This window comes from Leptonotus elevatus, chromosome 7 (assembly GCF_054856555.1).
Source record: "Leptonotus elevatus isolate MCC_2025b chromosome 7, RoL_Lele_1.0, whole genome shotgun sequence".
Classification (NCBI taxonomy): domain Eukaryota; kingdom Metazoa; phylum Chordata; class Actinopteri; order Syngnathiformes; family Syngnathidae; genus Leptonotus; species Leptonotus elevatus.
The window spans coordinates 9530672-9553915 of NC_141245.1; the positions used below are offsets into that span (position 1 = coordinate 9530672).

The 23244-nt window shown below is 42.0% G+C and overlaps 1 protein-coding gene across 1 annotated transcript in view; it reads right to left on the reverse strand.

Annotated features, from left to right (window-relative positions):
- The window catches only part of pde2a (phosphodiesterase 2A), a 158677-nt gene extending 138718 nt beyond the window's left edge, over positions 1-19959 (reverse strand). The window contains exon 1 of the mRNA XM_086080406.1: positions 19669-19959. Within this exon, the coding sequence (XP_085936532.1) occupies positions 19669-19727 (59 nt within the window). The 5' untranslated portion in view covers positions 19728-19959. The remainder of the gene's footprint in view (positions 1-19668) is intronic.
- Between the last annotated feature and the right edge of the window lie 3285 nt (positions 19960-23244).

A 23244-nucleotide genomic window follows, 5' to 3' on the forward strand; every position in this document is an offset into this window, starting at 1 on the left:
CTCCGGCTGCGCCTAGAAATTCTGTCCATAAAAATTACGAACAGAATCGGTGACAAAGGGCAACCTTGGCGGAGTCCGACCCTCACAGGAAACGAATTCGACTTACTGCCGGCAATGCGGACCAAACTCTGACATCGGTCGTACAGGGACCGAATAGCCCGTATCAGGGGGCCCGGTACCCCATACTCCCGAAGCACCCCCCACAGGACTCCCCGAGGGACACGGTCAAACGCCTTCTCCAAGTCCACAAAACACATGTGGACTGGTTGGGCGAACTCCCACGCACCCTCAAGGATCCTGCTGAGGGTGTAGAGCTGGTCCACTGTTCCACGGCCGGGACGAAAACCACACTGCTCCTCCTGAATCCGAGATTCAACTTCCCGACGGATCCTCCTCTGCAGCACCCCCGAATAGACCTTACCTGGGAGGCTGAGGAGTGTGATCCCTCTAAAGTTGGAACACACCCTCCGGTCCCCCTTCTTAAAAAGAGGAACCACCACCCCGGTCTGCCAATCCAGAGGCACTGTCCCTGATGTCCACGCGATGTTGTAGAGACGTGTCAACCACGACAGCCCCACTACATCCAGAGCCTTTAGGAACTCCGGCCGAACCTCATCCACCCCCGAGGCCCTGCCACCGAGAAGCTTTCCAACCACTTCAGTGACTTCGACCCCAGAGATAGGGGGGCCCACCTCAGAGTCCCCAGACCCTGCTTCCTCAAAGGAAGGCGTGTTGGTGGAATTGAGGAGGTCTTCGAAGTATTCTCCCCACCGATTCACGACGTCCCAAGTCGAGGTCAACAGCACCCCATCTCCACTATACACAGTGTTAATGGCGCACTGCTTTCCCCTCCTGAGACGCCGGATGGTGGACCAGAATTTCCTCGAAGCCGTCCGGAAGTCGTTCTCCATGGCCTCACCGAACTCCTCCCATGTCCGAGTTTTTGCCTCAGCGACCACCGAAGCCGCATTCCGCTTGGCCAGCCGGTACCTGTCAGCAGCCTCCGGAGTCCCACAGGCCAAAAAGGCCCAATAGGACTCCTTCTTCAGCTTGACGGCATCCCTTACCGCTGGTGTCCACCAGCGGGTTCGAGGATTGCCGCCCCGACAGGCACCAACCACCTTACGGCCACAGCTCCGATCGGCCGCTTCAACAATGGAAGCACGGAACATGGTCCATTCGGACTCAACGTCCCCCGCCTCCTACGGGACAACGGAGAAGCTCTGCCGGAGGTGGGCGTTGAAACTCTTTCTGACAGGGGATTCTGCCAGACGTTCCCAGCAGACCCTCACAATACGTTTGGGCCTGCCTGGTCGGACCAGCATCTTACCCCGCCATCGGAGCCAACACACCACCAGGTGGTGATCAGTTGACAGCTCCGCCCCTCTCTTAACCCGAGTGTCCAACACATACGGCCGCAAATCCGATGACACGACTACAAAGTCGATCATCGAACTGCGGCCTAGGGTGTCCTGGTGCCAAGTGCACATGTGGACACCCTTGTGCTTGAACATGGTGTTCGTTATGGTCAGTCTGTGACGAGCACAGAAGTCCAACAACAAAACACCGCTCGGGTTTCGATCGGGGGGGCCGTTCCTCCCAATCACGCCCCTCCAGGTCTCACTGTCATTACCCACGTGAACGTTGAAGTCCCCCAGCAGAACGAGGGAGTCCCCGGGGGGAGCGCTCTCCAGCACACCCTCCAAGGACTCCAGAAAGGGTGGGTACTCTGAGCTGTTGTTCGGTGCATAAGCACAAACAACAGTCAGGACCCGTCCCCCCACCCGTAGGCGGAGGGAGGCTACCCTCTCGTTCACCGGGGTAAACCCCAACGCACAGGCGCCCAGCCGGGGGGCAATGAGTATGCCCACACCTGCTCTGCGCCTCTCACCGTGGGCAACTCCAGAGTGGAAGAGGGTCCAGCCCCTCTCGAGAGGATTGGTACCAGAACCCAAGCCGTGTGTGGAGGTGAGTCCGACTATATCTAGTCGGAATTTCTCAGCCTCGCACATCAGCTCGGGCTCCTTCCCTGTCAGAGAGGTGACATTCCATGTCCCCAGAACTAGCTTCAGTAGCCGAGGGTCGGACCGCCAAGACCCCCGCCTTTGGCTGCCACCCAGCTCACTGCGCACCCGACCCCTTTGGCCCCTTCCACCGGTGGTGAGCCCATGGGAGGGGGGACCCACGTTGCCTTTTCGGGCTGTGCCCGGCCGGGCCCCATGGGTGTAGGCCCGGCCACCAGACGCTCACCTTCGAGCCCCACCTCCAGGCCTAGCTCCAGAGGGGGGCCCCGGTGACCCGCGTCCGGGCAAGGGAAACGAAAATCCAAAGTTTGTATTCATCATTGGGGTCTTTCGAGCCATGCTTTGTCTGGTCCCTCACCTAGGACCTGTTTGCCATGGGTGGCCCTACCAGGGGCATGAAGCCCCGGACAACATAGCTCCCAGGTTCATTGGGACACGCAAACCCCTCCACCACGATAAGGTGATGACTCACGGAGGAGAATACCGATACCACTAGTAAATAAAATTCCCCACCCATAAATGACAGATGATTTTAAAGAAAGACCTATATATCCCAATATATTATTTTTCCTTAAAATTGCATGTAGTTAATGGCAACTTTGGATTCATATAATTTCTCATTTCTTGTCCCTGATTGTAAAACGGCCGCAGGAGGGGGGCCGATAGTGGTATCGGTCACCGCCGTGAGTACCGTTACCTTAAAATAAGGTTAGCATTGGCACCGATACCGATACCTGGTATTGGTAGTTAGCCATCATAGTCAGGATGATACCACCTCTGCCTCATTTGGAGCTAGGAAAAGCCCTGCATATGGATGGAGAGGTTTTATTTTATTTATTTTAAACCTCCTTCAATGGAACACTGTCAAACCTGAGTAAACAACAGAAAACACTGCATCTGTTCAAAACAAATCATTACAATAGAACCTCTATGGTTGAAAAAAAATACAACAAATTCAAGCTTATCATAATAAGCTTGAATTTGTTGTATTTTTTTTAAAAATAAAAACATCCCGTAGAAAATAATGGAAGTAGAAATAATTAATTCAAGACTGATGCCACCATAAAACCTTTATTAACACTATGTTTGAAGTAAAACTGTAATATTCAAATATTAAAAGTTACTCGTGTATAATAAAACAACATAAAACAGGAAGTAGCAAAACGGAGGATTGCTGAAGGCAGTTGAGCTCATGCGTCCGGCTCTCTTTACTGTCACATAATTCTAAAATGAAGTTGCTGTATAGCAAAACAAACAACTTGCAAACTCACCATTAAATGTGATGGCACATGAGGAACACCCGAGGTGGTGATTAACATACATGTGATTAAAGTACACTGAGTGAGCATTACAGTGTGCGCGAGAAAGGATTCTCTTCACGTTAACACTAGACACAGCTGTTTTTGCAAAAAAAAATAATCTTTTTTATTACTGATCCTATTGTCACCATCACCATATTTTACTGAACAGCCAGACCATGCACAGCACTTTCATCGCTATGTTACAGCTATATTTTCATTTGCGCTTGAGAATAAAATTTAATTAAAATAAATAAACGAGGCTTGGTGAAAATAAGCTGTTATCATCAGAGGTGTCAAATCCAGGTCCAGAAAGTAAAAACCCTGCCATAGTTTGGTTTTAGTCCCTTAACTAGCAGGTAAACGAGCACTGGGAAGCTAGCAAGGGAGCTTGCTAGCTAGCACATGGGTCTAAAGCCAAACTATAGCAGGATTTTTACTTTCTGGACCTGGCTTTGCCACCTCTGGTTATCTTCCATGATGTCATGTTGTGTTTTTTAAGTGTTTACTGATGGCACAACTGTACCATAAGCTGTTGTTTAAGTAGCTCCAGATGGTGTAAAAATGTTTAGCACAGATGTGCACACACTGAATGGGTACAAACCGTATTATATGGCCGATCTACATTAGAGATGAGAAGCAGCTTTGACTGGAAAATATTTAATGACTGTAAAATGGCTTCCAAACAGGCCTGAACACCACCCAGTGCTGTATATGCACCCGTGTAGGTAGCATGGAAACCACTCTTTGTGTCAGTACTGGTGTCTGGTTGCTGGTCAATTAGTTTTCGCTGTTGTCTAATGGGTCTGCGTGTCCTTCCTGTTGGGGAGTGTGATGGAAGACACAGCTACCACTGGCCTCAGTATTAGCACACAAACACGGACACATGTACACACTGGCAGGAAACAATTTGGCAGTTGACTGGGCTAACTGGTGGTTGTTGGGCAGTATGTTGAGATGGTCATCGAACACCATTTACTTCCACATCATCATATCTATCATTGCTACCATTAAGCAAGCTGATTCCTGGTTAGCCTGCAGCTGTCCAGTCTTGTTTAGATTTTAGGCATTAACAAGAGAAGACTCAGCAGAGACTAACCAGCATGTATTATTCTACAGCGGTTTGTTTATAAGGTAAGGTCCATTTTAATTAGCTCGAAAGTAGAAAATAAATAGATGGATGGCTACCCCATCTTTATTTTCATTTTAAAAACAAATCTGATTTTAAAACTGGAATTAATCAACCGCGTTACACAACGCTATGGAGAAGGTTATAATGGGACATAAATGAACTACTTAACAGAGCATTTGGAGTCCAGGCAGGTTTGCAGAATCAGCTCTCAGTTCAACAGAGTGCCCATTAAGAACAGCACAGAGCAGCAATATGAAAGAATTAGCATACAAAACTAGCACACACACCTAGAAAAACATCATATAATTCCATGAATGTGGTGACCTTTACAATCAAACAACAACATTCATCATCCATGAGCTGCCCTTCATCAACAATCAGCTCAAAGAAATCTCGAGTTTTCTTACTAGAAATCAGTGGCGATCGCAATGTGTCGTACTCGCAAAATTGTTTAGCTGCGTTGCAACTTGCAACGAGTGGAGCACTGACAAACATGTCTGAATATGACCTTTCACCCCCGAGTGTTAACAATGGTTAACTCATTTTTACACTTGTTGGTGTTAAATCCTATTTAATTCATGCTGGCTGTACTGGAATGGATTATTTCTATTTATATTACCAGACTGTGCTCAATCTTAGATATTCAACTCATCACATTTTAATTCAAAATGGTTACTTTTTCATCTTCTTGTTAATAAGTGATGCTGATTGCTGCTAAGTGAAACACAATATGACCCCCATCCATCCATCCATCCATCCATCCATTTTCTGTACCGCTTGTCCTCACAAGGGTCGCGGGGGTTGCTGGAGCCTATCCCAGCTGGCTTCGGGCAGTAGGCGGGGTTACACCCTGAACTGGTTGCCAGCCAATCGCAGGGCACACAGAGACAAACAACCATACTCACAATCGCACCTATGGACAATTTGGAGTGTCCAATTCACCTGCCATGCATGTTTTTGGAATGTGGGAGGAAACTGGAGTACCCGGAGAAAACCCACGCAAGCACGGGGAGAACATGCAAACTCCACCCAGGAAGGCCGAAGCCTGGACTTGATCTCACAACCTTTGCACTGGGAGGCGGACGTGCTAACCAGTAAGCCACCGTGCCGCCCAATATGACCCCATTACTTGCATTATAGAACGCAAAGGAGTTGTATCACAATAACTCTCTTAACACTCATAAGGATTGGCTGACAAAGCATTTAATACTACTGGGAAACAAACAATTAAGCACTTGTCCAAATGTCTCCTCTGCTTTATTTGCATTGTTGAAAGGTGTGGCGTCTGTCACGCCTCCCCACATCTCTTGACAGTTCCCAGTTGTCCACTAACTAGTGATCCAAATTGGGAGAGGTCATTCAGCGTGCAACTATAAATAAATTACTACAGGCACCCAACAACACAGTAGGTCAACAGCATAGAGAGAGAGAGAGAGAGAGAGAGAGAGAGAGAGAGAGAGAGAGAGAGAGAGAGAGAGAGAGAGAGAGAGAGAAGGAGAGAGAGAAGGAGAGAGAGAAGGAGAGAGAGAGAGAAGGAGAGAGAGAGAGAGTGAGAGAGAGAAGGAGTGAGGCAGATGGAAGCAAATGAGAGCACCACATCATATCTGCTATGGGGTGGAGTGGGGAGATGAGTGGGAGAGAGGAAGGGTGGGAGAAAGCCTGCTCGGTCTCAGTTGTAATGCATAATGTATCAGAATGGCAGGAAGAAACATATGAGAAAGGGTGTCATGTGTAAACAAAAGGGCTTAATATAACCGCTAAAAATGAGATTGACTGGCCGCAGTTTTGTTGATTTGTTGTTTTAAAGTAAGCTGGAATTGTAAGAGTTCAAGCGGTCACTCAAAAATAACATGCACAAGCCACATGGTTTTACAAACACTCCTTTGAGACGCAGGAGCTGTTAAATGTAGCAGGTAGAGAATGTTGCCGTTATTACCAGTGCATAAAAACAAGCTACAACATAAGTTGTCAGCTGTCATTGCCATTAAGTGGAATTTATATCCCAGGATTTAAAAGGGTTAAAAGAATGATGTCACTCGAGATGGCGCTATAATAGTTGACAGCACATTATTCTGGCACACAGGTTACCTTGGACGGAAATCCAGCCAACCTTTATATAAACAGCATGTAACAAGCTGAAACAGAGGCGCTGAGGTAGGAGAGAGCTTTTGTTGTTGTTATTGATTTAACCCCTAAAAAAAAAAAAAAAACATCAACCCAGAAAGAAACACAAAAGGGTGTGTAATGATGATCTGCAGACACAAAAAATGATACAGCAATTTCAATATAAACCACACGCACACAGGTGGGAAAAGAAAATCAGATTCAGGGGGGTAAATTCAAGAGGACTATTTGATGCTTTGCATACACTTAACGTAATTGTCAATAATAGCATTTTACACTTGTGAAACGCTTGTAAATGTACTTAGTAGTCTAGTGGTATCGAAAATAAAGAGCTAAAAACACTGAAGCACCAAACTGTGGAAAAAACAATACTTCTTTCATTCTCAAATTGTTTGGCCACGGATATACATGGGCTGCAGCCAGTACAACTATTTGGAATATCCTGATGATGATGAAGAAGAAGAAAACACCGGTGTACTAAGTAACAGATGTTGAACAGGTAAGCAGTGACGGACCGCAATACATGACCTTAAAACAGATGTTAGTGATATCAGCAACAAAACCCCGAAGGGCAGGAGTGAAGGAATCGCAACAAACTGTTTACCAAAGACTTCATGAGGCTCCACCAGAAAATGCCAACTACTCATAAACAAGAAGAACAGGATGGCCGGGCACAAATTTGCCAAAACGTGCAGAGATGAGCCTAAGAAATTCTGAGGAAAAGTGCGGAAGGAAGCCGGAGCACCCAGAGAGAATCCACAGAAACACGATCACAAAATGTGAAAAGTATCGACATGATTCAAAGTGTTACTCCCATTAGAACTGGATGTTCCTCCTGATTGCGGGCTTTAAATTGTTGGTGGCAAAGTAACGTTCCAGAAAGCCAATTTAGAAACAAACAAGTGATGCCCCAATGCGATCATGAAATGGAAAAACAAAGAGTCCAAGGTTTGAGAGTCAATCCCTGCTGAACACAATAAAGGAGGCAGACAAGAAACTGGTGATTGGGGAAATATCACAACGCGGTATGACGCAAAGCTTCAGGCACACGTTACAGCAAAGATGTTTGTTTTCAGAGTGCAGATTAGATGAAAGCAAGTGCGGCACCTCTTCAGACAGTATGTGCCTCCACGAGGAAACCTCTCAGAGAAGACTTTACGAAGGCTGAATGGCACCATCAAAGACTTAACCGGGCCTACTTCTCTTGAGAGCTTTCAAAGAAACTCTTTCCATACTGACTTTGATGTCGTGAAAGACCCGACATCACCCAAAAATAAACACCTCTGAGCTTTATGTGTGTGAGAAAAAAAACAAAGATGAACCTGAGTAGAACACAACTGGAAGGACTCCGTTGTAACCCTTGCTGTAAGCACACACTTACATTTATTGAAAATAAGAGAAGAAGAAGAAGTGTGAATAAGTTCACAAAATGGAAGTGGGTGTAAATTCACATGACATTGGTGCAGCCGTGCTTCAATAAATGCATAAACAGTACATAAATTCCTGCCAGGCACACTGTTGGCTTTTTTTATTATTTTTTTTGCTTGACTTGACTGCGAAGTAAAGCAAAGAGAGAAAAAAATACAAGAACGACCAGAAGATGGAAAGGAAGAGACAGAGATAAAGAGCCTCAGGGGATTCATCACGAGTGTGTATGTGCGTGCGTGCATGCACATGTGCTTGTGCATGCGTGTGTGTGTGTGTGTAACCTCGGGCTTCTGGGGAGTGCTGTGAAAAGTCACCACAAAGGGTAATTGATGACAAAAGATGACAAAAGAAAATGTGAAGTGGCATGCTGGCACACAAAAACAATAAGATGTCAACTAAATAATAATAATAATAATAATAATAAATGCAAAGCAACTTTTTACATCTATGTTTATGTATGTTCACATGTACGTAGATATGACATAGCCTACACACACACACACACACAGGTTTGTTTTACTTACTATCTTTGTGGAGCCATCTCATTGACATGATGCATTTCCTAGCCCCTCCCCCCAACCCCAATCATCAAAAATGATTGCCTACCCCTATTTCTTACCCTAACCTCAACCATAACCCAATTCAAACCTAAACTCTAAAACCAAGTCTTGACCCTCAAAAAGAGGTCTAAACTTCACAGAGTTGTGGGTCCCAACCGTCCATGTGGGGCCATTTTGCTGGGCCCCACAACTCTGTGAAATCCCGAAATGTTGGCCCCACTATGTGACAAAAACAAGACCACACACACACACACACATACTAAAAAAGTCCAAAGTCTAAAAAAATAATATTAAATGACCACATATAGTGTCATTTGAACAAAATTGCTGCCAAGTACAATTCTGCCAATTACAAGCCTGAAAAATAGAAACAGCAATATTTGTACACATTTCCCAGCTTATGAGATAAGACTCAGGTATGCTGGCTTGGCTTCACGTAAGGAAATATGTGGGACAGTTCCCACTAATTCTGCAGTCAGTTGAATTACACGGTATGTATATATACCCTCTGACTGCTGACAATTATGCATGTCACTTTTTTTGATTGAACAACTGGAGACTTTTTGTAGTAGTCAGAACCATGCTACAGGTCTTATGGCTCCACACTTTCATATGTTGAAGTGATTTCACAGAGTTCAAACACAAGACAAGATACGCTGCAGGAGCCTTCCTATGCAACGGTTACATGGCAGCCATATTGGATAGGGCAAGTTCCCATCAGAAGTTATTCAGGTCGTTCAGTTGAGTTGAGAGCCTGACTGGAAATGATCCAAACTTTTCATTGTGTGTAATGCAAGGGGACCGACTTTGACGGCTATAGACGTCAAAAATTCATTTGAAATATTTGTATTAGTTCCACACCCCCCCCCCCACACACACACACTTTTGTTAACAAGAGTATGAAAACCTAGAAAAAAAATATTGTACATTTAGAACAGATATAACATTTGTGAGTTAACTATTGAAGTCATGCGATTAATTACAATGAAAAAATGTAATCGCCTGACGCCCCTAATTTTTATTAATCTTTTCTTTTTCTTTTTTTTAAATCGTGTCAGTAATTAATTGCATGACTTCAATACTCACGATTAATCACAAATTTTATATCTATTCTAAATGTACAATATTTTTTCCTAGATTTTCATTCTCTTGTTAACAAAAGTGAGAAAAAAATTAAACTAATACAAATAGTTCAAATGAATTTATGGCGTCTATAGCCGTCAATGGCAGTGAATGAGTTAATGAAAGTGTATGGCCCAAACCGCAAGTAAACACATACATTTTACTCCTCAATAACTTTCTACTAATTATCCTGCTTATCTAAAAACATATACGCCTAAGTGTTTTTATGATAGCATTTCATCCAGATTATGACTTTTTTGTCCCTTTCAAAGTGACTCAGCTGGACTGCTCATTGACGAGCCACCACTGCCTATGTCCATTAATGAATGACGACTTCCTGACCATTTATATGTAGCCTGGGGCTCGGTACGTTCCATTGCGATAACAAGCAAGCGTCGAGGACAACTTTTTGCGTTGTTGTTTGGGAACAGAAGTTGATGGCCTCTTTGTCACTGCGTGTGTTAAAATAGCCCAAACTAAAGTACCGTAGGTTCTCTCAAGTCAGGGGTGACTCAACAAACTATAGGGGATTCATTTCAATTTCAATAAAGCAACATGCAGCTAGACTACAGCATCAATAAAACAAAAGTTGTTCACTGAGTTGTTTGATAGTCTCATTGAAAATGCATTAAAGGCAAGCCTCAGTGTCAGTACACTTACAAGTAAACAAGACAGGACACACCTACGCATTTAATCCAAACGCAAAACCACCAAACCATAATAGGTGTATTTGAGACTGGAATGTGGCCCATGTATGGTTTATATTTCTGACCCATTTATATGCATTACAAGATTAATAATATAAAATAACTACTGTCATAAAAAATAAAAAATAAACATTATCCTAATGCAAGTTGGTCTTAAGCTTTGCTCAACAGAGCAATTTTAAAAGCACTTAAAAGTTCTGCTCAATTGTATATGAACTTGGCGCCGCAAGTACATCTGATCTCAGGAGCATTTTATAAAGGATGCATTGAACGTAAATGTTTACATTTTGTTCAATCAACCAGGGAGAACTCCCAGGCATGGTCACTCACAAGTATCACATTAGCAATATCCATCAAACCATACCAACCATCATCTTTGTTCATGATCTTTATATTCAGCACATTTCCTCATACAATAACCTGCAACTTTATCGGCGCTCCTAAGAGGGTTGATGGTATCGGACTAAGCCTTCAGAAGTAAATGCGTCAAGTGACGCAATTCACATTTCTTTGCGCCCAAGTGACACAATTCACAAACGCATCAGTGCAGCAGAAAAAGGGTGTGGGGGATGCTTGGACACATATCTCCTCAGATCAGGACTCCATACATAGCAGACATTACAGTCCATTGATATAGACTGTTATCAGGATACAAGATCAGAATTGGAGAAGACACAACAACCATCCATTTTTTCCCCACTTATCAGCCTAATGCTTTGTTTACACAATGTTTCAGGCTAATTTACCAAAATGTACTACTCTATTCATTTTGCCCCCCCCCCCCCCCCCCCCCCCCCCCACTCCTCCGTATTTAGTCATGCCAAGTTTTCTCATGGTCACAGTCGTAGGGTGAAGGAACTGCGGAGTCCCGAAGGCTAAAAGGTGCATGGCGATCAATATGTTCTTTCCTGGCCCATTACGCTCTGATGGAGTCCCTCACATTTCTCATATTCTGACAAAGGTCTGACATTAGTTTGACGTTCTGTCAAAGATGCAGTCTATGGATGAAACGCAGACACCTCCCAGCTTTGGAGCACATTTGTGGGCATGGCAGAATCCAGTGTCGCACTCCCGCTGGGTCGGGTTATAAAGCCCCTCCCAGACTGTGTCAGAACAGTGTTTGTAATGCACCAGGATTACCATACGCTCTCTCTTGCCGTGAGAACTATGACAAAGCGTGGCGCAACGTGTATCAAATGTAAGCAGAACTTGAAAGGACCATGCATGAGATTCTGCAGAAATTCTTATGCTTCCCCTCGCATTCTACTTTCAAGTTATGCCCAATTATGTGCTGTCAGCTTTTGTTGCATTCATCCTGTTTTACTAGAGTCAACTACATTTCTCATGTGTACTGGAACATTTCTGACAGTTTGAAAATCTGGCCTGGCATCCGTGTAATCATGGCCCAATCTCATTAGGCTTTCCCACCTCCCCATTGTCTCAAGTCCGTCCTGTTCTTCACGGTGGCCTGGAATGTGATTGCCGTGACTGCCCAGAAAATAATCTCAATGTAGCATTGGCAGAGATGTTCAGACTTTCCTCTCTCTCACCTTTATATGACAACTTATCAATATAATATATAACTGAACAATAATAAATATAGTAAAGATAGACCGCTATGTTTTTTTTCCAGGGCCGATACAGATATCGATTATTAGTAGTCAAAGACGCCGATTTCCGATATTTGGAGCCGATCTTGATTTTCACTAAAAGTGAAAATATTGGCATCAAAATTTGAAAAAATACAAACTCCAGCTCTTATTTTTTTTAAGCTTATGTTTATTGAACAACTTTTAGGTTTCATAAAATATTGGATTTAAAACAAAACTCAGACAAGAGGCATCTTTGTTTAAAATCTAACATAAAGTTCAGGGATCTCCCAGGGGCGGTAGAATGTCTTCAGACGTTAAACAAAAACCTAAGTAAATTGCTTCCTATTGTTTTCAACAGGAAATAAAGTTTTCAAAAATGTCAAAATATCTGAAGTAAACAGAAAGTGCAGGAAGTTCCCAAGGTCAGCAGCATCTCTGAAAATTGTAATAATTAGTTAACACTTTTTAAGATGGATCTATTATCGGCCATGTTCCTTCAAAATGGCCGATATTCGTCAAAATACTGAATATCAGCGCCCATAATCAGCCCAGCTGATAATCGGTCTAACCCTAGAATACAATGTCCTTTTTTTTCTTTTGATCAAACTTGGACTGCAATCTTTTGTTTGAAAGATTTAAGGTCACCACCTTATCTTAACCAACAATTAGTCAAATGTAATATTTTCCAGTAAATAACCATATATTGCCATGGAGCGAGTTCCCAAGGTAAAATCCACATATTTTGCAACACTTCTTTCCCTGATTTGTTGGAAGTAGAACATCTTGAATGAGAGGTGAAACCTTTTTATGTATGGAGTTACTTAATTTGATTATCAGTTATTCCCTAAGTAGCCACATCTGCGAGAAAAAGAAAAGCAAGGGAAAAAATTTAAGCTGGCCATTCGTCACACTTTGAAGAAAGACTCGTTAATGCGTACACAATCACTGAAACGTAATACGGCACGGGCTGAGAGATGAATGGATGAGCAGGTCGAAAGAGGAAAACATTTCAATTAGGACTGGTTTAGTATGCCCATCAGTCAAGTAACCTGTGACACTATCAGTTGCCAGGCAACCTTCTCTTTGGATGAAACACCTGCCCTTTATGTATCAGACCATCTCTGCAACCTTTCTCTTTGGATGAAACACCTGCCCTTCATTTGTCAAACTACCACAGCAACCTCTTTCTGTCATGCCTGTCAGCCTTGTCCCGTCTGGCTGCTGGGATTTCATAAATGCAAATTGGTCTTATTAGAATGGAGAAATGAAACAAGTGGCAAATAAGGTCATCAACATCTGTGTCGGAAATGGCACCGATAGAAATGCAAGTGTTGAATGGTAAATGGCATTCTATGTATTGATTGATAGACATCGAAACAGCAACATACGATCATATTTATTTTTATTTTTTTTCATTCTGTCAAATGCTTCGGAGTCATAAATGAGATCAATATTATTCACGGACTGATTTACATGTTGTAACAGTTGGCATCACAACGCTCCCGAATGTCCTGAATGCCACTGCTGCAGCCTGCCAGTTAGCTTTATCTCTGCGTGAGTCAATCAATAAGAACAATCGATAACAAAAAGCCCTGCAGTCAAGGCAAGAACGACTGAGACCCCCCCCCCCCCCCAAAAAAAAAATAACATTCTGCATTCTGCTTGAGGACGCACAGCAAAAACAATGCAACAAGACATTATTAGAACAACTGATATCATATTAAACTCACTCGGAAAGTATAAGATAAGAAAAAAAATCAAGCTTGAGAGATAATAATAAGTAACATATAGTGCATATAGTCTGTAATGCAAAACAATGCAAACATGATATGAAAGTAGGGTGGAAAAAAACCATACAAGGCAATTTATGTTTACAATCTACATCTGTGATTTTAATCACGCTGGTTGAGGGTTTTAGGGCCTGTTCGATTGAAATTCAATATCGTTCTCTTGATAGTGGCTGTCATTTCAATCTCTTGTTTCTTATCAGCGGCCACTACAATGAATATTAATTGTACACCGCAACTTGCAGTCTCTCTGAAGTGGAGCAGACGTGAGATGCACTTTGACCCTCGGAAGATTTCCGGACTAAAATAATGTGACCGGCTACTTCGCACATAGCAACATCTTTGGCATTCAACACAAATGTTTACATAAAATAATTTTCTCCAAGTTTGTATAATTAGACACTATTATATGTAGTACATCCCAGTCATGGCGAATTATAACCAGAAACATACGCTAGCTGTAGTTGCTGACAAAAAGCATATCCCGAAGTTAGACGCATGGTTGAAGGTGATCATTTGATTACAGTGCCATACTGTACGTATGCACTACACAAGCATACGTGTGTCAGAGGCACACACTTTAACGCATGTGTGCGCGTGCACGTGTGTCAACAGTGCATCGAGATAAGAAAGCCGACAGGAGCGTCTAGAGCCAAAGCTTGGGCCCCTGGAAACTGTCCACTTCAATTCCTGGTGACACCTGCAGACATGCGCACGTGAGCACACACATCCGCACTAGATTATTGATCTGCCTTTACCGCTGATTAATGCAAAGGACGACCAGTTTTCAAACACATATCTGAAATAAATGAGCTCAAATTACGTTTGTATTTAATTCATATTATTATTCATATAAAATATATAATATAAATAATAATATAACATAATATATAAGTATAATGTATAATATAAAAATATATATATATATATATATATATCAAATATAAAAAAAAATTAATATAATACAGATCCTTTAAAAAAATAAAATTGGATATCATGGAAAAGTTCATTTATTTCCATAATTGCATTCAAAAAGTCAAACTTCCATAGATTATAAAATCAGGGCCCACATTTTAAGGGGTTTTCAAACATTAATTTGTTTGTTTTTACATAAGTTGGGCTTCCAGCTCATAAAACCCACACAAACAGGATTTTAAAAAATGTTACGAAATTAGCCCAAATTTTGCCTGACATGAATTTTTTTAAACTGAGTGTCATCTACTAAACTCAAAGCATCTACACAGGATTCCCCAGGTGTCATTTAATTGATTCAGTTTGGTTCAATTGTCTCAGTTCGGTTCAATATGGGAAAGACTGCTCAAGTTCTCAACACCGTAGTATTTGATAACAATCCTTCAAGTACTTCATGTACAACCTCCCACAGATGCTCATTAGTTTGGCAGTGAATGTCAGAACAAAATTATCAATTAATCGCCCAGTCCTGGCCTATAGGCCATCTATAACTCATTTGCTCCCAGCAAATGTATAAATATAGTATATTTTTAATGTTTAAGTGTCCCAAAAAACGTATTTATATGTTATTCATGTATTGTTGTTTTTTTATGCTAGAGCATACAGAAGGCTTTGATGCAGCCTCTCAACTGCAGAGAGCGGTTGAAGAAATGGTAGTAATGCCATCAGGTGGCAGCAGAGCAAAAGAGAGCAACCAGGGGGCCATGTTGAAAAAAGCTCATTACTCACATTTCTAAATAGATTTGTGAATAATGAGGAAACTTTGCTATATTCTAATGCTAATTGCTGCGAAACGGAAACAGATAGAAATGTATTTTCTTGATGAAAGAAGACACTCTAATCTTTCTTTTGCTCCATGTTTTAATAGCAATAGAACACAATATTCTGTGGGCCTCGCAAAATCAGTCAAAATCCAGTAACACAGCCGGGAGTGAAGGGGATTGCATCTGTGAAAATGGCTGGGAGTGAATGAGTTTTAACGAGAGCAACAATTCTTTTTTCAGCTCCTCAGAGTGTTTGTGTCATGAGATGCCACATTAAACTTTCAATGACCTATAAGAGAGAGTGATAACACACAATTTAACACACCTGCTCCCCATTGAGACATTGTAATACGAACAAGTCACGTGACACAGAGGAGGGAAAATGGATAATTGGGCCAATTTGGACATTTTCACTTAGGGGTGTACTCACTTTTGTTGCGGATTGAATGTTAATGAAGGGAAGAGTAAATTTATAAATCTACTTTGTATTGGTGTGCATGAAAATACATAGTATTATGTAGGAGTGTTTAAAATAATTTTTGGGGGAAATACTCTGCTGCCAATGCCTATTTTTTTTTAACTAATATTACTGAAATGCACACCCCAGATTGAACAACGACAAAATACATGCAAGTCTGTGAAAGCTTTTCAATCAAAGGTGTTGTTGAAGTTTTCACATTCTGAGGATAAACATGTCCAAATACACAAACAAACTGAGATTTATCTTTGCCTTTTCTTTCACTTCCAGTATTATCTGCCTCTTCTGGCTCTGTCACTTTTCTCGCTCTGAATATTTTAGTACTGATGAGGCCATTACTGACGATAACACCGATGTCAGCATCTTTTGCTCTGCTGTCAAATAGACACAAATATATGCTCACTCATCTGGAGTCAGGTTACAACTGCTGCTGTTGTGTACTTTAAATGCATTTCTGCGTGCTGAGTGTATTTGTGAGTGTGTTTAGGGAATGTGTGCGCGGGGAGGACTTCCTGGCAATAATCCAGTAAGTAACGATAGTTTACAGTATTGAGGCCTTTTACATGCATGACAATGACCACAAAACGCTTTGATTGAACTCAAGTGCCAACTGCTGCCAACAAATGGGAGATCCCAGCAAAGGCCATAAACATGTCGCTGGCGTCGGGCCAAAACCTTGTACCTCCAAAATCTTACCTTTTCAGGAGACGTTGATGTTTATTTCAACCATTAACATTGCATCATGAAACCCATGCGTGTAGAATGAGCAAAAGTATCGATTTTTGGAAAAATATTACATTTGACAAATTGTGACTTTCGGCCCGATACTGCATGTGTAATTCCTGAAATTGCAGTGATAAATTAAGAAAAAAGGGCAACTATTACAAAATAGGGAAACTGCCCCCAGCCCCCAGCCCCCAGCCCCTTACCATATGCATCTCATGAAATATTCAAACGGCATATAAACTGTTGGGATTCCCAACACAGAGCATACGTAACTTTGGCTCTTAAGTAGTCCAACAGCATCATTCCTTGTGACCTTCAGTGTCTAATAATCCAAGCAATTCATGTTCAAGGGGAGCAGGTAAGATCAGCTACTGAAACGAATTGTAATGTCAGACCTGGCACATTTCATTATTCCTTGTTTCAGGGGAGGGGGGGTGCTGCTGAAGCTTAATACCAAGCAACCCCCAAAATGCGCACGCCAAACTAGGGCAACGCGAAGAGAACACCAGGGGTTATTGAAAAATCCGAGGATAGAGACATCACACCACGTTATGAGGAAGCCTCATACGCATACAGTATTTACGGAGTGTGTGAAAGGCGTTTGATCAGCCTCACGCTTTGATCACGACAGCTCACCTGAATCACAGCAGATGCCTCCATTCATTTTCCAGCAGGTGTTTCATAGGAGAATTTCAAGCACACAGAAAATGTATTTGCTAACAGGAGATTTTTTTTTTTAACATTCTGTTTAACACGTCGCCTTGACGTTGTCAACTTGTGCCTCTGAGGAAGAGCAGGCTAACGTAACAGAAATAAAAAATAAACTTGTCCTCAACAATGACAATCAACATCAACCACTCCGCACATGGCAACACAATGGTTATGTCATACTGCTGTTGGCACATCCGCGACGACACCTTTGCCATTGCACTGACATCAAGTGAAAATGAAACTAAATGTGGAGTTTGAAACATAACATTTTCCACCTTACAAGCTCCTCAAAGCACTTCACATTCGACTACTCATTCACCTACTGATGGAGCATGAGCAATTGGGGGTTCAGTATCTTGCTCAAGGACACTGGCCACAATGGCATGGGATCGAACCCACGAGTTCTGGGTTGCGAGACGACCGCCCTACCACTGAGTCACACCACCCCTGTCTTATCTATTCACAAGAAGTCACAGCTGAGTAAGCATGACTAAAATATCTGACCTAGTTCATCACAAAGGTGTTTGCTGAGGTTCAGGTCAGGTTCCAGTCAAGTTCTTCCATGACAAAACTTGCTGGAATAGAGAAAGTCTTGTCTAAAACTGTTCCCATAAAGCTGGTAAACTTGTCATGATAAATTAGAAAATTGTGACTAAGGAAGTGCCTCATTGATTGATGACATAAACGGTGTTTCCCCATCATTTCGTACATAATGGCATAGTCATATTTGTGACCTCTAAAGCCATTGACCACATCACTCACTGTGCCTTTTGGCCCTAAAGGACCGTGGTAGCTCTCACTTTATTTGTTTGAAAATTGATAGTTACCGGTACTTTCTTCTCCTAACTTTGTATCTGCCCTGTGTCCTCCGCAGATGCCGATGAAAAAAAAGATCCACGTGTTGCCATTTATACAACACAGATAGAAAATCATGGTTACTCGCAGGTTTGAGTCCAATTAGGCAGGCTAAGATTTCACACTAAGTCAATTTGTGAGTAAGCTGAGACAAGATCATCAGTATTTCAGTATTTACAGCTATTTTTTGTAAAAAAAATTGTTTGGCAGTGTACTGTGATATTTTTAATATGTAAAATGGGTGCCAGAGTGATCAACCTGTCACCAACGACGGCCTGCTGTGATCGATTAATCATTTTCATTTTACGTTGTTTATATGCATTGCTGTAATGTACAAAAGCACAACATTGTTTTGTTTTTAGTATGAGTTCTTTTTTTTTTTTTACAATATTGGGATTTTTTTTTGTATCGCCAACCTCCCCACAATATTGTGATCATTATCGTATAGTTACCTTCATATCGTGAATGTTCAGATAGATCCCTAGTTTAAACTAGTCGGGTGGGTGGATGGGATGGGTATACTTATTGTAAAAAAAATATTTTGACTATAAATATTCAATTAATATAAATATATTACAGCAAAGTATCAAGAGATCTAAGAATACTGCAATACTGCATCCATGTGAAAATGGCCGTAAAGTCACAGGTATCAAAATCTTCCCCTAGATATTGGGGTGGCCAGAGAATGACCAGGGGCTTGCACCCCTGGTCACTACGTATTTCCGCCCCTGAGTGTGTTAAAGGAAAAAAAAGAAAAAAACAGTGACAGCAGTGAAATGGAGGAATGTGATTCAAATTGTTAGGTGTTGTTGGCTACAATTTAAAAAAATCCTTGTGCCTATTTTTTTAACTGTATTTCATATGAGCAAAAACTACTGTGTATTTCTTCCAGTTGTTATCATTAGCTAATTTCGCAGTTACTGTACTTGTTTCGCAATGTCAACAGCACTTCTATTTTATTTTTGTCTTTTTATACACAAGCTGTACTTCTACTTAGGAACAGAGTGTGAATATGGTACTTTTACCACTTCTGCAAAAGTAAGCCTACTGAGATTTAAACCTTATATGTTCTGTATAAGCGTTAATGGTATTATTGAACCACCCGCCTTCAGGACTCGCGGGAGTGACAAAGTCACATATAAAGCAGACGCTGTGGGAATATTTGAGGGGCGATTCAGTGTGATGTGGGGGTCTTAAGAGGGGCTGACAGCTGCCCTCACAGCTCACGTGGTGCTGCTGTCAAGGGGGAATAATGACAGCCAGCCGGCAGATCAAACTCAGCGCTCCACCACCACAAGGGGCCATGTGCCTCCCCTGGCCGCCTCCTTGGGCTCGTTTTGAGGAAGTACCAGCGACACACAACACACACATCGTACTGGCTGACTTACATGTCGGTGGATGGCGGTTGGCTACGGCAGAGCAGCGCGTGTCCGCACGCTTGTCCCATGGCGCATCCTGCCTCGCCACCCCGCTTGACCCAAAGCAGCTGCAGTCGTGGAGGATGGATGGATGGATGAGCGGATGGGTGTGTTTGTGTGTCGTCCTCGCTTTAAAGCCTCCTCACCGGGGGTCCACCTCTACTCAGGGGCTGCCGTCTCTCCAGCGTGGGGGACGGAGGCTTATAGTCGAAACGGGGTAAATGATACTTGAACGCTTATGCACGAAGACATCATGAGGCGAGGGAGAGAGAGGGAGAGAGAGAGGGAGGGAAGGAGGGAAGGAGGGAGGGAGAGAGGGAGAGAGAGAGAGACGTTCACGGCCACATGGAAGCGTCAACAACCCGCTACTCCACTTTCAAATCAGAGCCACTCACTTGTGCTGAAATAAAAACAAGCCGACACGCACACGCAGACGAGCGCCTCCTCGAGCTTTTTCTTGCGTGGAACTTTAAACTGTGACAAATCCAACCTTCTGTAATCACCAAATACACAAATGTAGGTCAGGACTTGAACGTCTCCCTCTACTAGCGGCAGTCTTATCTCTTATCGGCTCGTGCCAGCAGCTTTTCATTAAACCACATGTTGCACTTGACTCTCACTTGAGTGCGCGTCAATTATGCAGTTCAAAGGTCCAATTGGTAGTCCTCTTTATGGTCTCTCCGCTGCACACACACTTTTAAACAGCCTTTGCACATCTGACTGTACTGGAAAAGAAACTCTGTAAAACAGTGATTCCCAAAGGTCACTCTGGGATTGTTGTGCTTGTATGGTAGGTTAAGAACAATTCAAATTATTTTTAAAAATAGCCTATGAAAACAATGTTTACATGTTCAAAGTGCATTTCAGGGCAACTTTTTGAGAAACTGGGGATGAACATGACTACATGAAAAAAATGAATAAAGTAAAATATTCATATTTCTTTGACTCCTGCTGTAAAGACAGGAAGAAGCTGGAAATTGCATTTCCACCATGCTCGTTTTATTTGGTGCTGTACAGATATTCATGTTCATGTCGCGGCAGTCATGCTGTCTCAAATGACTTTGAATACGCAAAGTTTGACCAAAGTAATCATTGGAATCTTCTTATTTGTACTTTTTTTCTTTAAAAAGCTGACTTTTTGTGTCCCATGCGCTTATTTTTTTTCACTTTAAAAGATAACAGTAAACAGCAGTCCACCCATACAGGTGTTGCCAATTACTCCCGTGATTAGACCTCAGACACATCCTGATGTTCAAATGGTGGTTAAATGACATCGCTGTCTCTTAAGTTAGCTATATTGCATCTGTTCATAATCACCATCCTCCTCCTCATCATCAGCATGAAGACTGCGATCCCCCACTAGTTCCCCACATTGCTCCACCTAACTTCAGCCTGAGTGGAGAAGTACTCAGCTAATCAGCAGTAATTGCAAACACCTGAAATGAAGCCTGCTGTGAATGTGGCTGTTGTTTAGTGGCAGTCAACTCAGTAGCGCAGGGGTGCTCAAGTTCGGTCCTGGAGAGCCCCTAACCAGCCTGTTTTCCATGTTTCCCTCCTGCAGCACAGCTGAATCTAATGATCAGCTCATCAGCAAGCTTTGCAGAAGCCTGATAACGATCCTGATCCTGAATCAGGTGTGTTAGTGGAGAGAAACATGGAAAACGGGCTGGATAGGGGCTCTCAAGGACCGAACTTGAGCACCCCTGCAATAGCGTGATGTTTAAAACAGACCCTTTTTTTTTTTTTTTTTACATGGGTGTACACACTAGGATTTCAACTGACTAATCAACTTTACCAGTGAACCAAGCAACTTAGGTAATGCTGTTACCGGATGTCTGCTGGCTGCTGCTGTCGCTGGCGAATTGTAACGCTCCGCGGAGCAGCAAAACAGGGCGACACAGTCTCCACACATCAGCGTGGATCCGAGAGAACGGTAAATGCACCGCCCAGTCGATCTCTTCAAATTTGACCTTTTTCATCAAACATATGCAAACTGAAATTTTTCCCATTCTCCAAGGTCTAAAATAACTGAATAGACCAATTATTTTGATCTTGGACCTTGGCTATGCCTGCCTCAAGAGCCGTGTAGTTTTACTGTTGACCTTTTTCAAAAACGCTGCAAAATTCGGGATATTATGCCCTAGTTTTCATTGTAGCTTCCCAGAGGTTGATGCTATAGCATTGTAAGCGGTACCAAATGAACGCTAATAACATTTTCTTGAATATGGTAGTAAACACATGAACACCTGTGTAAATTTTAACTAATTGTAATGCCCAAACATACATATTTTTTATTCTTAGAAAGGATGACATCATATTATACATAAAACTTTATCTAAAAATGTTCCCTACACACAGTAGGCTACATGTCAAAAGTTTGGACACACCTTCTCATGCTATGCATTTTCTTTATTTTCATGACTATTTACATTGTAGATTATTTTATCGGCGAACAAGGAAGTCTCTCCAGCTTGCATGGAGAGCTTCAGCAATGGACGACTTGCTGTCCAGTAACTCAAGTTGCAAGTTGTGGTGACAGTGGACAAGATAGTCGTCCATTGCTGGAGCTCTCCATGCAAGCCGGTGACGGCGGCGAGACTTCCTTGTTCGCCGACCCACTCCCTCTAGGCAGTTTGCAACAGCGGAGCCCAAGCCACGACACGCTTAGGACCGCCCCCTCATTTGAATAACATTTCGACTTGACAGAGCGTCTGAAGCATGAAATAAATAAATGTGAGAGCAGAGCGTTTTTATTTATGGATTGATAGTTACTCCTATTTATACATTTGTTTTTGTATTCATTTCGACATTTATTTTTTGAATCTCGTTTTTTATTTTTGTATTCATTTTTACTTTTATTCATTTATTTAGGTATATATATATATATATATATAATTTCCATTTTTATGTATTTTTTGTATTTAATTTTTGAATTTGATTTATTTTATCTATTTTTAATTTTTATTTTTATTTTTATTTTTATTTTTATTTTTATTTTTATTTTTATTTTTATTTTTATTTTTATTTTTATTTTTACTTTTAGTAATTCATTTATTTTTTGTTTTGGTTCTTCATAGTTAATTGTTCACCGCTCTGCTCTGCTATCATTAACGTCATCAACTAGTTGATGTTGACTCAACTTTCAGCACATTTCATTTAATCATTTCAAGTCTTGCAACCCTCAGCACAAATATACCAAAAATCATGTCTAATGTCAGCATTTGTCCTCTTTTCTGGTCAAAGTAAGCAATGGCTGGTTTGTAGCGTGTTAAAAGTGATATTTTATCCTTGATCTTCTCGGAAAACGATCAGAGCTGGCAATCGTAAATGTCAAGCCCGTTTAATATTTATGATCGCAAATCCTTATGTGTGGTCACTGCCAAGGTCGGCTGATTGTGTGTTTAATGATTGTATAACATGTCTTATCCTGTCAATCTCTACGATAACAATGAAAAGGAGGGGAGTTTGCATTAGCAATGAGTCACTAAAAATGCCTTAGCCTAGCTTTTTCTTTCTTCTGCTTCTACTACTACTACTGCTGCTACG